The sequence below is a fragment of the Cucurbita pepo genome, chromosome 16 (assembly GCF_057944985.1).
Source record: "Cucurbita pepo subsp. pepo isolate OVF chromosome 16, ASM5794498v1, whole genome shotgun sequence".
NCBI classification, from domain to species: Eukaryota; Viridiplantae; Streptophyta; class Magnoliopsida; order Cucurbitales; family Cucurbitaceae; genus Cucurbita; species Cucurbita pepo.
This window is the reverse complement of record NC_141813.1, coordinates 10,809,077-10,826,043: the sequence shown is the minus strand read 5'-3', so window position 1 is coordinate 10,826,043 and position 16,967 is coordinate 10,809,077. Positions and strand designations below refer to the sequence as shown.

The window sequence follows — 16,967 nt, the reverse complement described above, 5'->3', positions numbered from 1 at the left end:
ACACATGTTAGTGGACCAGTGTCACAACCGCACTCTCACAGGTCGTTCATAAGCAATTGTACGGCACTCATATTCACTACTTGAGTGAGTCACCCAATTCGATATTGTGTCGCCTTCAACCTAACGACATACACTCAAGCCTCTGGCTCCATTTTGAGAAAAAAGTTTTAGAGAACTCGGTAGATAGAGATTTTGGAAAAGAAGTTTGAAAGCAAGATCCGAAAGAATAAGCAAAGAAAGAAACATCACTGCCTAAATAGCATATAACTCAAGGTAGAAAGAATTGACCACCAGTTGCATTCCCTTATAGTACATTTTAAGGCATTTCAGGTCTAGTAGGTGTAGACATGATTTTGTCGAAACGCCATACACTTACAAAGTATAGTAAGTAAACTATACATCATGAAAGCAGTAAAAGAAACCAATAAGATGATACAAAACAAGGGTTTTGGCATTCAACGAACATGCAGCCTTGGAAAAGCATGACTGTGACACCACGCACCACTCCCTACCCTACTCCATTTCTCCCACGACCAGAATTGACCCTCGAGTGCAAAGGTAGAAGGAAGTTTGACTGCAAGACCTACCCATCGAGCTAAAAATTTTCATCCTACCATGTCAAAACATTATTATTAATCTAATCAACATGCACGTTAGTATGAAAAAATCTATCTAGTTAAAATAGAAATTTTAAAAGTTTGAGGACTAAATTATTAACTTAATTTAAATTTCTCGAATATTTCATCCTCATTACTACCTATCGAACACTCATTAAACACGGAGTTAATCCAAATATTAACACGTGTCATGTTGGGTGAGTCTATATGGACAAAAGAATTAAAATGGGTTGGTAAGACCATAGTGTTAAATTTATATGGGAGTGGTTGGCTAAGCTTTAAAGTTGCTTACTCTAATTTATAAATGCATTATTATTTCCAATATCTTAATGTAAAAAGCTTGATATTTAATACGTGTTTAGATAAGAACTTGTCCAATATAGCATTGATGTAAAGATTATAATAAAATTTAACTATATGTTTAAAACAAATACTATATAAAGTTGGTGGTTTTATTTTGCGTATAATTTTAAATACGACACAATTATATATTTTTTAATAAGAACGTACACAAATTAAATTGAGTTGGGGGTGATAAAATCTTTTACACTAACTTTAATTTTCGAGTTGGTTGAGTTGCTGACTTGAGCAACTCGAATAGAGTTTACAACCTAACTCAACTCTCTATTTTCGAGTTGAGTCAGAGAGTTAGGTTGGGTTCGGTTGTCGGGTTGTTCTTTTTTTTTTTTTTAACTATTAAAAAAATCATATTTATCCATCATAAACTGAAGTATCAAACATTTACTAGTCACAAAACATGACTAATATCGAAGATATTCCAGATGTAGAGACAGATCCAAAGCCATTTGATCGAGATCGAGTAGCTATAGTAGATCAGACAAGCACAACTAAGGAACAATTGTGCACTCAAAGGAGCATGTCATCGAAGAGTATACAAACATTCATTCTCGAGCGAGAAGCGAGTTCAAGACCAAAGAATACAAACGTCAAATATATTTTTTTCATCTTCGTAATAATATTAAAAGTAAAGTTGAATATTGTTGATAGTAACTCTATTTGGGTTGGTCGTGTTGACCCGACCAAAAAATAATTAACTAGTGAACCGATTCGAATTTTTAATTTTCAAAAAAATTCAACCCAATTCAAATCGAATTTTTGTTAACCAGACCCAATCTTTTATGGTTTGGATTGAGTAGTCCGAACTGGTCGGTTTTTGCATCGTATGAACATTTCTATTTTATATTTATTATTTTCTAAGTTGAAAATGGATTTGAATTTGACATTTAATTAAATATAATTTTTGTAACATAAGATTATTATGATTGTGATCATAGGTTTCTCCGACAAATAGTTTGTGGACAAGTGTTTGAACCGATTTTCTTTTATTATTATTTATATATATATATATATATATATATATATATATATATATATATATATATATATATATATATATTTTTGGAAAGATCGAGGAAGGAATTTGAAAGAGATACTTAAATAATTAAAGGTTTTACTTGCGAAAAAATATATTAATAAACACGTGTATATTTGTAATTTGGAGATAGATAAAGTACTTAAAAATCCTTGGATTATCATTTTACACGTTTTGAAAGAGATTGAAATAAAAATTTAATTTTTTTTTTATTTTATTTTTTAAAATTTACCTTATATACATTATTCCTAAGCTTTTTTTTTTTTTTTTTTTTTTTTTTTTTTTTTTTTTTTTTTTTTTTTGTACAATGACTCAAAGAATCAGACTAATATGAACTAGGGGTGTATTGGTCGGTTTGGATTGGGTTGAGAGATTTTTTTTTACCCAACTCAAAAATTGAGATCGGTTGAATTGGTAACCAACCCAACCCGAAAATTTTCACAATCTACCCGCAACCCAAAAAAATTTGGGTTGGGTTGTAAGTTGTCAAAAAAAATTTAAAGTTTTATTTATCCACCCTTTATAATTATTCGGATACAATCTTAGATAAAATATATTTAAAATCAATAAAAAAAAAACAACGAGCGAAAATTATAACATATTAATATAGTTCAACATTGTTATAAAACTAAATACAGCTAAACATTGTTATAAAACTAAATACAGCTAAATACCGACATTTATTGAGAATTAGTTAAAGCAAAAAAAATATATAAGGATGGATCATCAAATTAAATAAATAATAAAAATGATTAGTTTAAATGTGTGGTATATAACAAAAATAAAAATACTCTAAAATATTTTAATCGCAATATGTGTGACCTTGTTAGAGAGCTAGAAGAAAATGTATATCCTTGCCTTCAAGCTCCAATCAGTTCGGGTTTAGAAAAATGAACCCAACCCTACCCGAAATGCTAATCCAATCCAACCCATTCCTCCCTCGTCAAGCTCCAATCAGTTCAGGTTTAGAAAAATGAACCCAACTCTACCCGAAATGCTAATCCAACCCTAACCCATCCCTTATAGTTCAGGTTGGATTGGTTCGGGTTGTCAGGTTGAATGTACACTCCTAACAAACCCAACTCATCCCTTATAGTTCAGGTTAAGTTGGTCCAGGTTGTCAGGTTATGTACACTCCTAACATCAACTACTCAACTCATTCCAAAAAATTTTGATGTGTTAAACTTTCTCTTCCGATTTGGGTTGAGTTAATTTTTTGAAAAATTGAAAAAAACTCAAAAAATTTGAGTTGGTTTGCGAGTTGCTAATTCAAAAATAAGGTTACAACTCAACCCTACTCCTAAGATTATTCGAAGAGACATTTCAGATATTAGAAATGAATTTTGATTTATGAAGGTTTGATATTTGAATTTTATAAAATTTTGTTTATTAACGTAATATGTATTATGAATAAGTATGATTTTTTAAATAATTAAAAAAAAAAAAACAACAAAACTTGACAACTCAACTCAACTCAACCAGCTACACTGCTGCTGCTACTCGTAACTTAAGAAGAAGGTCCCCACTCGAGGAGCCCCCGAGGTCAGAGACTGGAGCCCCGGGTTAGGTCCTGAGGGGAAGGGCTCTTGCTCCGATAGAGATGAATTACAAAGACGATATAGTTTTAATTAAATAAGAAAACTTATAGTACATCACAGTATTCCTTATTGCTGCTAAATCTAGCAAGAACAACTCCTCTATCCTTCTTCATAAAAAGCCTATAGTCCTATTCATCAATGGAAAAACAATAGGACCAAAATCACAAAACTAAAAACGAAACGAAAACATTCTCATCGACTCTATCCAATCCATATCACTTCTGTAATGCAAACCGTCGCGCTCCAAAATCGATCGATATAACGAATCCAGACAGAATGAGTACTCGAAAAAAGGGAAAGGATTGGGAAGAACACTACAAGGACACCACACTATCTCAACCTATCCCACCACTGTACAACATTGCCCCACTTCACTTCACTTCACTTCAGCTGCTTCATTCCTAGTGCTGTCTCAACCTGTGTAAACCTTAAAGGATGTGCAATTTTTATCTTCAATCACGAGAGCGACACACAGACAACGCACAAAACGACCGTTGGTTTCGAGACGATTTGAAGCGTATATTTGAGTGATAAACATCATCATCATCCTATACTTGATATTTTGATAGTTTCTCCTTCACAGATGGTTCTAGAGAAGAAATACACTGCTCCCACCCACCATTTCTCAGCATCTGCCAAATCGACATTCATACGAACATACATAAACGAACTCCACCAGTTTATAACGTACTCCAGAATTCGAACTTTCGTTCGATACCAACGATTTAAACAATATTTGCCTTAGAATTGGTTTAGTTACCAACCTGTTTATAGCCTTGCAGAACTTGGCATACTTCATTATGAAGATCTTGACTCCTTATTTCCTGCAGGTAATAAATAAGCTCAGCTTAGGAAGAAAAGATCGAGCGATGTCGATATCGATAAACAAAGTTTCGATGCTTACATGCCAACTCGCAATGGCTTTGCACATGAAAGCAAGTGAACTTAGAGCTCCGGATGGATTTGATTTAGCCTGAAAGTAACAAAGGCATAATGATTATTAATCAGAAAGATATATACTACTTGCGACGAACTCGAGAGCCTTACCAGAGCGCAAAGACCTCGGAAAGCATCCTCCTTTTCTACGTCATCACGTATCCTGCCAATATGATGAAAATCTTAACCCAGCGTCTCGTAAATTTTAACTTTCAGTAACGGTTGTGGTTTCGTGTCTTGGGTGTAACTATATCAATTTAAAACGACATCGATATCGTAGAGAACCTTACATGGATAAAGCAGTGCACCATGGTTGCATGAAATGTTCCATATGTGGTGACACTAGCTGAGGGCAAACCCATGCAATCCTTCCAAGAGTAATTGCACTATTTTCTACTAGAGATTTATTTAGCTCCTGCATAGCACAAAGAAATGAAACTAAACAATGATGATCCTGTTAAATACACACACACACACATTCAGTGCCATATGCCATCGAACACGAGGCTTATCAGTGCCATAATACATAAATAATGAGACATGTTATTCTGTACGTGTAAAAGAAAAGGACCGTCACCTGTGCGTGTTGAAGAATCGGGACCAAGCTTGAAATCATGGTCAAAACGACAGGAGAAATGTCTTGGTGTACCTAAATCAATAACAGTTTCAAATAATGTAAAATAACTGCTTGAAAATTCATTTGCCACGAAAAAGATTAATGTGGTTCGTGCAAGGCAAGACTAGAAATTCTAAATCTTAATCATCATAACGTTTTAGCATAACGAGTTCTTTCTTTTAACATCGGATGCATTACATAAGTTACTTGCATGTATAAATGTAATAACTCAAGCCCACTACTAGCAGATATTGTCCTCTTTGGGTTTTGCTTTCTAGGCTTCCCCTCAAGGTTTTAAAATGCGTCTGCTAAGGAGAGGTTTCCACACCCTTGTCAGGAATGTTGCGTTCTCCTCTCCAACCGATGTGGGATATCACAATCCACCCTCTTTGGGGGCCCAGCGTCCTCGCTAGCATATCGCCCGATGACTGGCTCTGATACCATTTGTAACAGCCCAAGCCCACCGCTAGCAGATATTGTCCTCTTTGGGCTTTCCCTTCTAGTCTTTCCCTCAAGGTTTTTAAAACAAGTCTACTGGGAAGAGGTTTCCACACCCTTATAAGGAACGCTTCGTTCCCCTCTCCAACCGATGTGGGATCCCATAATCTACCCCCCTTGAGGGCCTAGCGTCCTTGCTGGCATATTGCTCAGTGACGGACTCTGATACCATTTGTAACAGCCCAAGCCCACCGCTAGTAGATATTATCCTCTTTGGGCTTTCCCTTCTAAGCTTCCTCTCAAGGTTTTAAAACGCGTCTGCTAGGGAGAGGTTTCCACACCCTTGTAAGCAATGCTTCGTTCCCCTCTCCAACCGACGTGGGATCCCACGATAAGTTATTTTCTTTTTTTAAAAATCCCTACCTTCTTCAACACATGATCTTTATCCCAATGCCAAACATAGACTTGAATAGTCACAATAAGAAGGATGTGTGAAGACATATAGCCATACAAGCTCAATATCCGGTACTATGCATATGAAAGTCTACACATACCTTAACAGCTAATTCTCCAATTGCCCAACAGGCATTGTTTGCCACAGAAACAATGTCCCTCAGCTTAGGAGTATCCTGTGCAGTCGAAGTATAAGACGAATAAAACAACTTCAAATCAGAAACGAAAACCATAAATCGTTTCATTTACCAGTTGCTTCGCTGCAGCGGTTAGAAATTCCGACAAACGTGGTTGCAAATGAACATGGCATACCTAACCACAAAAATATAAATAAGCCATAAACACAACAGAAGAATAATAAAATTCCAACAACGGAAGAAGGAGCAACTTTTTCAATCCAAATGCTTACTCTTCCAAGATCCCCAAGCAATGCAAAGGCACTCTGCCGGACATCAGAAGCTTCATCCAGGCAACATTGCAGGAGCAAGTCCCTCAGGTTGCTTTGAGAAACCTGATGGAAAATCCATGAAATGTGACACGAAAGCAAGTTCAGAATATATTGTCATGGTTCGATTACTACTAGAAGAGAGCAGTCGTATTTCAATTTTAATTAAAGGCAACTGGTTCGTTTCGAATTTAATTACCAAGCTTTCTATCCCACTGCCAAGACCCTCCGCAAGTCCTGAAAGAAGATCGAGACAGCATACAATGAACTCTTTATCGTACTGAACCCCGGCAGAAACAGGATCGACCTGCAATAGAAAATCAAGTCGACATCTTAAGAAGATGAATCAAACAAGTATAGAATTGCGGTTAGCAGTGATAAATGCTATAGTTAAAACGTAACCGCGCATATCATCAAGGACCAACCAGCCTAAGACACTTAGTACAAACACGGGAGTGAACATATTGCACACTCAGTTCAGAGAGAAGAACGATAAATTAAGATCAAGACATGTTTCTGCACTTCTCAAACTACTGAGGACCTTCTTTGCATTATTTTAAAAGAGGTGAAGAGGATAACATGGTCGATTAATAAAGAAAGCTAAGCACAAGTATGAGATAAAGCTTAAGCACCTTCATTATATTATGTCATAAAGAAGCACAGAGAAACGAAGAGCAAACGAAAGCTTTCATTAAGGGGAATTAAGTAAGTATTGATTGAAATTCAATAATCAGGCAAACCTTTGCCATTTGTTGGGTCTGAATAATGCTTATGCATCTCTGATACACAGGCTGAGCGAATTGGGCAAATCCAGTCCCCAAAGCCTAGAAAAAGGAAACGAAATTAAAGACCTTTGGTAATATAATTAGGTACTGCACAGCTTTACCAACTGTTCTGAATAGCGTTTCAATAATTTGTCAAATGAGAATTGTGGGTGTAACGGCCCAAACCCACCGCTAGCAGATATTGTCCGCTTTGGCCCGTTACGTATTGTCGTCAGCCTCACGGTTTTAAAACGCGTCTACTAGGGAGAGGTTTCCACACCCTTGTAAGGAATGCTTTGTTCCCCTCTCCAACCGATGTGGGATCTCATAATTCACCGCCCTTCATGTCCCAGCATCCTCGCTGGCACACTACCCAGTGTTTGGCTTTGATACCATTTGTAACGGCCCAAACTTACCGCTAGCAAATATTGTCCACTTTGGCCCGTTACGTATCGCCGTTAGCCTCACGGTTTTAAAACGCGTCTACTAGGGAAAGGTTTCCACACCCTTATAAGGAATGCTTCGTTCCCCTCTCCAACCAATGTGGGATCTCACAATCCACCCCCCTTCAGGGCCCAGCGTCCTCGCTGGCACACTGCCCAGTGTTTGGCTCTGATATCATTTGTAACAGCCCAAACCCACCGCTAGCAGATATTATCCACTTTGGCCCATTACGTATCACCGTCAGCCTCACGGTTTTAGAACGCGTCTACTAGGGAGAAGTTTCCCCTCTCCAACGATGTGGGATCTCACAGACGGAAATACAAACAAATGTAAGTACTCATAAAAAACAACGAGCCAATCAACCAAAACACGAATAGAGACCTGTGCTATAGACGTGAAGCACTCCAACAGCGGAAAAAGATCTTTATCTGAGTTAGAAAGTTGCTGCCATTTGGCAATTAATGGTGGCATGAGAATATCAAGATAAACAGGCTGCAATCATGACAAATAAAACGAAATCAGTTTTTGAAGTACTAAATGCAGAATATCAAAACTGCACTCAACAAGTTGCTGGCCTACAAATGCATCAAAACTAATGTGTTACCTGATTCAGCTCCCCTCCAACAGCATCTGCTAAGGTTCCAATAGCATCATACACTATCCGTAGATTCCGTCTCTGGATAACATGTATACAAGTCAAATACATACAAGCTCAAAGAGAAGAAAGCCTTCAATCCAGAAAGAAACAGAGCATCATACTATTCTTAGGATACCTGATACTTCACAAAAGCACATATTAGGTGATGTAATATATTTTTCAAATGTGGCGCCAACTCCTCTGCAGCTTCCTGCAAGTTACTAAACCCCCATCATGAACTATATAGGGATAATTCATTAGCAGAGAAAATGAAGTTTCAATGAAAGAACCTCCTCCAGCGTTGCAAAAGCAGAACAAGCAGCTTCTTGCACCCTCTTGTTATTGTCCAATAATCTTCGTAGAAGTCCCATGAGAACTTTATCAAATTGTTCGTAACCTTGCTGTGTTCCAATGCCCTAAGATGGGGGAAAAAGTGAAGTATGATACACATCCAAGTCATGCTTCTAAAAGTCCCATGAGAACACTATCAAATAGTTCATATTCTCAGGGGCCCTAATTTTGTCCATTCTTGTATACTATAACAGCAGAATTCCACAGCCACACAAGTCTTCTCTAAGCATTCTAAATATTTCAACTTTGATCCCCAAAAATATCACTAAAAGTTTTCTATTTTGACATGGAATAAGCAAACCACAGGATTAATATTACCACAATTTAGAAAAAGAAGTATAGTAGTGTAACGGCCCAAGCCCACCGCTAGTAGATATTGTCCTCTTTGGGCTTTCCCTTTCAGGCTTACCCTCAAGGTTTTTAAAACGGGAGAGGTTTCCACACCCTTATAAAGGGTGTTTCGTTCTCCTCCCCAACCGATGTGGGATATCACAATCCACCCCCCTTCAACGCATAGTGTCCTCGCTGGCACTCGTTACTTTCTCCGATCGATGTGGGACCCCCACCAAATCCACCCCCTTCAGAACCCAACGTCCTTGCTAGCACATTGCCTCATGTCTACCCCCCTTCGGGGAACAGCCTCCTCGCTAGCACATCGTCGAGTGTCTGGCTCTGATACTATTTGTAACGGCCCAAGCCCACCGCTAGCAGATATTGTCCTCTTTGGGCTTTCCCTTTCAGGCTTACCCTCAAGGTTTTTAAAACGCATCTGCTAGGGAGAGGTTTCCACACCCTTATAAAGGGTGTTTCGTTCTCCTCCCCAACCGATGTGGGATATCACAATCCACCCCCCTTCAACGCATAGTGTCCTCACTGGCACTCGTTACTTTCTCCGGTCGATGTGGGACCCCCACCAAATCCACCCCCTTCAGAACCCAACGTTCTTGCTGGCACATTGCCTCATGTCTACCCCCCTTCGGGGAACAGCCTCCTCGCTAGCACATCGTCGAGTGTCTGGCTCTGATACTATTTGTAACGGCCCAAGCCCACCGCTAGCAGATATTGTCCTCTTTGGGCTTTCCCTTTCAGGCTTACCCTCAAGGTTTTTAAAACGCATCTGCTAGGGAGAGGTTTCCACACCCTTATAAAGGGTGTTTCGTTCTCCTCCCCAACCGATGTGGGATATCACAATCCACCCCCCTTCAACGCATAGTGTCCTCACTGGCACTCGTTACTTTCTCCGGTCGATGTGGGACCCCCACCAAATCCACCCCCTTCAGAACCCAACGTTCTTGCTGGCACATTGCCTCATGTCTACCCCCCTTCGGGGAACAGCCTCCTCGCTAGCACATCGTCGAGTGTCTGGCTCTGATACTATTTGTAACGGCCCAAGCCCACCGCTAGCAGATATTGTCCTCTTTGGGCTTTCCCTTTCGGGCTTACCCTCAAGGTTTTTAAAATGCGTCTGCTAGGGAGAGGTTTCCACACCATTATAAATGGTGTTTTGTTCTCCTCCCCAACCGATGGAGGATATCAAATTTGAATAAAATTTACATAAATATTGAAAATAAAATAAACTAAACACTCATGAACACATACCTGCACAATGAACTTGCTGAAACGAGAAAGCGTCCAACAAGATATGCTCCTTATTAAAGGAAATTTATCGTCTAAAAGAGGAATGAGAAATGTGATAATCTGCAAACAAAAACACGAATTATAGAATATTTCGACTTCACAGGTCAGAAAGCAAGCAATATGAGCAACATGAAGCTATAAGATACTGCAATATGCCAATTATAGGAAATGGACCTATTAAAAACAATGAGCAGGATTTGTTTAAGAAACTTAATTGAGATACGAGAAATCATATCAACATGAACAATGGCTGATTAAAGACATATAATATATCACCTCAGGCAGATGAGGATAAAGTCCACTAATGCAACCTTCAGCTATGGCACCAAGAGCCAATACAGCAGCTTCCCTTTCTTTCCAGGCTTCATCACTATTCGTTGACAAATGGACCTAATACGCGTCTCGGAAAGGTTCATATATCAGAATAAAACATCTAACAAGGAAGAAATTAAAACTAGGAGGAATTCTTGGGCGCAATATACCAAACCCAAATAAGTCTATAGAACTTACAATTCCCTTAGTAATGAAGAACGAGAACAAGGCCGATATTAATGAAGAACGTCATTAATGAATATACAAATCATGCCATTGCTTCGGTAAATAAACAGAAATCTAAAACTCATTCAAGGGATTAAACTGCTAGGCAAAAGCAGCTTTGGACAAGCACATCACAAAAGCAACAATACCTATGATAACAGTTGTGGGGAAGAAAATAAATAAAACGGCACATAACTGGAAGAACGGATAATACAAGATAAAGTTCACAGTGGATGTCCTGACCGACTGATGAAACAAAAGAAAATAGAACGAAAACAGTGAAAGGTAAGCGAAGGAAAGAAGATGAAAGGAAATATTCCACGACAGAGGTTCGGCTTCTTTGGCTCGATTATTTGCCTACCTGAACAATAGGCATCAATATAGGAAGAATTTCATCCCCAAACACATTTGAGAGAATATCAAGAGCTGCAGCACTGCATTTGCGCAAGTTCCATATATTTACGATGTCATCATCCTGAATTATGCAAAGATGTTTATATTAGAGGAAAATAAAACATACTAGAAGACTTTATCTGTTGATTGAAACCAATAAGCCAACAATAAGAAAAATATTAACACAACGTACATCATCTTCTGCATTATCTGATCCATGTAATCTTGACGAATGGAAACGGGGTTTTAGATCCTGCAGGGAAAAAAAACCAGCAAAATAATAATAAAGATGACGCTGGTAAGTAAATAGCACGTAATTCATCAAGACATCAAGGTGGTGAAACACTGTTATTTCCCCCTTATGCTCTTCGAAATCAACAATGAAGAAAAAAGATCATACCTGCTCTCGGTCTGGAAGAGATCCATCTTCCTGTAAAAACGAGTATAAGGAAGACACATCATGAACCATACTAATTAGCAATCATAAAAAAAATTAAGTATGACAGTTCACCTCGGCCTCAAGAAGCGATTCATCGTCATCAGCATACACCATATTTGACAATAATGCCTACAGAAGTTGAAATGTGCACATGAAAAGCATTACAAATGTCTCAACAACAAGGTATCAAAAGAAAGAAAATATTTGTGTGAGCATGGGCCGTACTGGAATTAAACGTGGCAAGAACTCCCTTAAGTTCTCTGGAGGTAATTGAGCATCACAATATGCAGACCTGCCAAGCATAACTTAAAATGAAACAGGTTTAACAAAGAAAATAACCAACACAAGTATTCATTAGGTTACAGGGGGGGGGGGGGGGGGGGGATTTTAAAAAGGAGTCGTCGTCCATTAGCGGTCTCAAAGGCCAAGGACAATAAGGGTCATGATTTACAACGACAATAAGCGGAAGAAGCTTTATTTTGGGATAAATTATCTTCTCCATTTTCCATTTCGTAATTACATCTTATCTACCGTCATTTCACATGAGAGGTTTCTCCTTGCAAGTCAGGTCTTTTATTTTCGTTTGTTTTCGCTTTTGTCTTTTTGGTCACTGTCCGAGTTTCAAAGCCTCGAAAATCGGGTCGTGACAGATTGGTATCAGAGCCAATATCTGCTAAGGTAGACTTGGGCTGTATAGTTAAGACAGACACAGAGGTGTATAGTTTAAAAGATGCGATTACCAAAATTCACACGCTTCAAGTGAAACTTCCTCGTCAGCATCCTTATTGACTTGCAACATGTATTCGATCACATTCCGCAGGTGTGGCTGCAAAATCACATGATAAACAGTTTTTTCAAGAAATGCAGCAAAAAAGATATTAATGTAGTTTAAAGAACGACAAAATTAGATGTCTGGAAAAAGAAGAAACTAGACAGAAGCCGACTCATTTTTTGCGTCCGAGGCACAAAAGGCAGGAAATGATTAAAATTTGGTACGTAATCCAAACAAGGAGCAAATATGAAACCAACCTCCAAGAAAGTTGGGCGTACTTCAATTAGCTGTACAAATGCTTGACAAACCTGTATGACATATATGCAAAGAAAAGAAGAGAATGAAAATTACTCGTTAAATCACGAATCAACCCAAAAGCTTAAGCACTTTCCCTTACTTGTGGCAACACATGAAGATTGATATTTATTAGGTTCGAAACGACACTAACGAGGTTAGAAGAACACATGATCTTCTGCTCCGACACCATGTTAAACCGTCAATCAACCCAAAAGCTTAAGTTCATTCTTACCGTAAATTCAATTGAATCAAAACTTAAAATTAAACTACTCTAAGCCCACCATATGGGTGTAAAACTTTTTCCAATTATAAACAAAGCCCACCATATGGACATTAGACGAGTAAATTCCAATTATAAACAAAGAGACATCAAAAACACAAAAATAACGCCAAATTTTTTCGGGAGCTTAAGAATCAACAATGTCGACCTAACAATCTAAGAAAGTAAATTTATACAAAAAAGAAACCGATCCAAATAGTCTACAAAAAAACTTCTCCAATTGGATAAGAGAGAGTTAAAGCTGTATTTTTTAAATTTACAAGAGATATATTTTGCATTAAAGATCACATTGAGAAGAATGCATCAATCTCCTCGTATCAAATTTCTCTCGACGAAAAGGCAAAACAGGTCACCCATGATTAAGCAGCCATAATAATACATAGTCTACACGCACTTAGAATAAAACACTAACCAGCTTTCGCACTTCCGAGGTAGGATCATTAGCAAGAACAAATAAACCTTGAAGATATTGATCCATGGATATATATAGGGCCTGCAATCATATATATTGTAAACAACAACTATCAACATAAAGACCAGAACAAGGTTCAAAATAAGCAAAATGAGAAAGTTCATCACACACTCGATACTTACCGTGGGCATCAGCATAATGTATTGATTCACAGAACTCAACGAAAGTTTTCTCAATGTAGCGTGCGGCGACTGAAAAAACTGCTCAAAGAAAACCCAACCACGAGTCGGGAGACAGAGTTTTAACAGGTAAAAATGAAAAAATGAACTGAAAGAACTTGACGGCTCTAGGTAGATAATGTTACAATGCCAATTGAGTCAGTGGTAACTATAAGTAGAAAAATAGATACGAAACAAGACGATACAAGCTAACCATACCTGAAAAAATCTAGGAAGAAATATGTTGATTGGGCGTTCAGGCAATCCGGGTACATCTGAATCAAGCACTTGAGGTATATCTTCACAAATCTAAGCCAAAAATTGTAAAGAACATATACATAGAAATGTCAAAGCTTGTTAACACACACCTACGTTTCAAAACGCTACAAAATGAATTCAATATAAAGCTATACTGCAGATCTTCATTAAGAGAGGTTGCATAAAAAACTTTAAAACTGAAGGCCTAGCATACTTGATTCTAGTATGAACCAAAATATCAAAATTTTAAGGCTGCCAGAACCAAATTATTCAATTAACAAACAACACAACCCTCCCTCAAGGGGCAGTCTAATCTAAGCATTGAACTTCACCAAACTTGTATAATATATAGAATGAACAATTATATGACCAGAATTTTAGTCCTTGCATTTAATCCTCTTAAAAATCGACAAGGTAAGATTCTAGGATAGAAAGTAAGACCTTGGACAAAGCATCCATGGCACCTTCCATGTGATTCTGGTCTTTACTGTCTAAGCATCTTACAAGTGCTTCCAACAACTCAGGCCACCCCAATATTCCGCCTAGTTGAACAACGACACTGATGATCGTCCCGACCGTAGACCTGATATGTCTGTCTGCAGCTCCCATACATGGCAACAGTTCAGTTTTAATATATTGCTGAAATGCAGGAGTCATCGACTTGTATGCAGTTCTAAGGTTGTTTTTCAGATACAAGCCAGCAGCTTGTCGAACCTCAACTGATTTACCCTGCAGAAAGTTCCAATATATCAACTCAATTTCTTAATTTCAAACCTAGAATATTGCAAATACATGACAGGCTAAATCTAAATACAACCATGATTCAGAAAAGCCTGTGATCAAACATTGATTGAACCCACCACTTAGCTTCCACTGTTTCAGTTTTAGTGTGTGGGTGTGTCCGTGTGGAACAGAGCACAGATAGCAAACTAATTAAAAATGCTACTCGCAATTAACTGAAGTCAAGAGCAAAGCTTAGCCGATCGGTTGCAACAAATTAGAATAAGAATCCACCAAGAACCCACAAATTAATCCCAACTCTACAATCTCTGTCAAACCCAGAAGTCTCAAGAAGCACACGGTCCAATCCAACCAATCCCATGAATACCCAATAAGCGAATTGCAAGAACATTTAAACAAAAGCGCAAAAAGAGAAGTGGAAGAACCTCAGCGCGCGCAAGAATAAAAGCGAGGTAGTTATTGAAGTCAGGGAACTGGGAGTATTGCTGAAGCTGCTGCCAAATCTGGGACTTATCAGAATTTGAAGAAGGAGAAATCTGCTGCTCGAGTAAGCCGCAGATCTCGTTGAACCCATTCTCCTGTGGATGCCAAGATGCACTCGCCGCCATGTCAATCGATTGGTTGATTAGAACCAAATAACAAACACAATAAACAAGCAAAACTGGAAATCAAATGAAAAGTGTAGACAGTAAAGTAAAGGGTTCTAAGGGACGTAGCCGAAATTTGGTTGAATAGAAAAAAATTAAGAACTAGGATAAAAGAATTTTTGGAAGCGGCCGGTGAGGGAAGAAAGAGATGGAATTATATAGGTGGGTCGGGTTAAGATATCAGGCGTGAGCGACAGTATCGTCAAAATGATTGGAGTCGACGAAAATTCGACAATTCCGCTGTCTTTTTAACTTTAGCACAATGGAGCTTTTCAACATTTTCTTTGGCAAATTGAAGAACATGAACATCACTTTGTATTGTTCTACTAATGTTTTTCTCGTGATTTTAAAAAAGTTTCAATTTTTTTTTTCTGGGTCGATTCTAAAATTTAGTTTAAGTGTTATTATTGTGAGTTACTCGACCTCACGAAGGATTCGAGGAGGTTGGATAGTCGGATATCTTGTATAGATTTTAGAATGCATTTGTTAGGAAAATATTTTCACACCCTTATCGTAATCTACCCTCTTGAAGGCGTAACGTTCTTGGTGTCCAATATCGTCCGCTTTGACTCGTTACGTATTGTCATCAACCTTGTGCTTTTGAAACGTGTATGTTAGGAAGAGGTTTTCATGCACTTATAAGGAATGCTTCGTTTTCATCTCTAACTAATGTGAGATTTCACAGCTTAATTTTTTTTCGTTTGATATATATTAACTATGTTGTGCTCGTACACAAGTTATCGTAACATGGTAGTCGCAAACCCCACCCAAGTCACCTTCTTTCATTGGATCTTCTCGAGCCTTGATCGAACCAAAGACACTCATGACAAATATATTAAAACTAAATGTTATAATTAAGAAATATAAGTTACACCGATAATAACTCAACTAGTTATGAAAATGTATTTTATATTTCATTCATAGCTCAAAAGTTCAAATCTCTCTATTTCTCTTATTAATAACAACTTTTGACGGTTTGTTTTTACCCAAAAATAATTACAGTTTCATAATCAAAAAACTTATTGTAATTTGAAATTTTAATTTTATAATAAAAAACTTTCTAAGAATTAATAAGATTTTTAGCTTTCCATTTTATGTATTTTACATGTTTTAATTTAAAATATATATATATAAATAATAATTGGAAGTTTTATAAAATATTTAAAAATATGTAATTCCTTTTGCAAAAAATAATAATTTAATCATTAAAATTTCTTATACAATCTAACGGTAGACGATATAATATAGACGATATTTCATTCATCCCGACATGGATACTTATTTTATTCTCGTTATGTATGGCTTTATTTTTCAAATAATCCAAGCAATAAATTCAGTTCCAACTATAAAATAATTTACATTAACTGCAAACTAAAAAAAAAACTAATGATTCTACTAAAAAGTTCTTGGTCCAACCTAATCGTTTACTTAAAGATTACTAACTTGATGTCACCTAATTTTGTCTTCAAATTTGAACCTAAACATAATGAATACTGATGAGGTTAACTAATTTAGAGCACTTTATAATCAAATTCCAAAAGGATCGGAGCGACGTGACTCTAAATTATTAGCTAGAGTCCTTGCTAGTTCATTTTTGTATTTCACTTGAGCGTGGGGGGTCGTGAATCGAGTGCCGATGGATG

General features: G+C 37.4%; 1 protein-coding gene across 1 annotated transcript; it reads right to left on the bottom strand.

Moving 5' to 3' along the window:
- Positions 1 to 3,611: 3,611 nt before the first annotated feature.
- LOC111777388 (transportin-1) lies at positions 3,612 to 15,538 on the bottom strand. The gene is made up of 29 exons (XM_023656954.2): positions 15,103 to 15,538; positions 14,378 to 14,665; positions 13,898 to 13,987; positions 13,643 to 13,720; positions 13,461 to 13,541; positions 12,729 to 12,779; positions 12,440 to 12,525; positions 11,925 to 11,991; positions 11,772 to 11,828; positions 11,661 to 11,690; positions 11,454 to 11,513; positions 11,229 to 11,342; positions 10,607 to 10,720; positions 10,292 to 10,390; positions 8,632 to 8,757; positions 8,478 to 8,552; positions 8,309 to 8,380; positions 8,086 to 8,196; positions 7,237 to 7,320; positions 6,696 to 6,803; positions 6,461 to 6,562; positions 6,301 to 6,363; positions 6,153 to 6,227; positions 5,122 to 5,193; positions 4,835 to 4,959; positions 4,656 to 4,707; positions 4,513 to 4,581; positions 4,373 to 4,432; positions 3,612 to 4,240 (listed from the first exon to the last, which is right to left on the bottom strand). The coding sequence occupies exons 1-29, from the start codon at positions 15,283 to 15,285 to the stop codon at positions 4,157 to 4,159; spliced, it is 2,676 nt and encodes an 891-aa protein (XP_023512722.2). The 5' UTR covers positions 15,286 to 15,538; the 3' UTR covers positions 3,612 to 4,156.
- Positions 15,539 to 16,967: the final 1,429 nt, after the last annotated feature.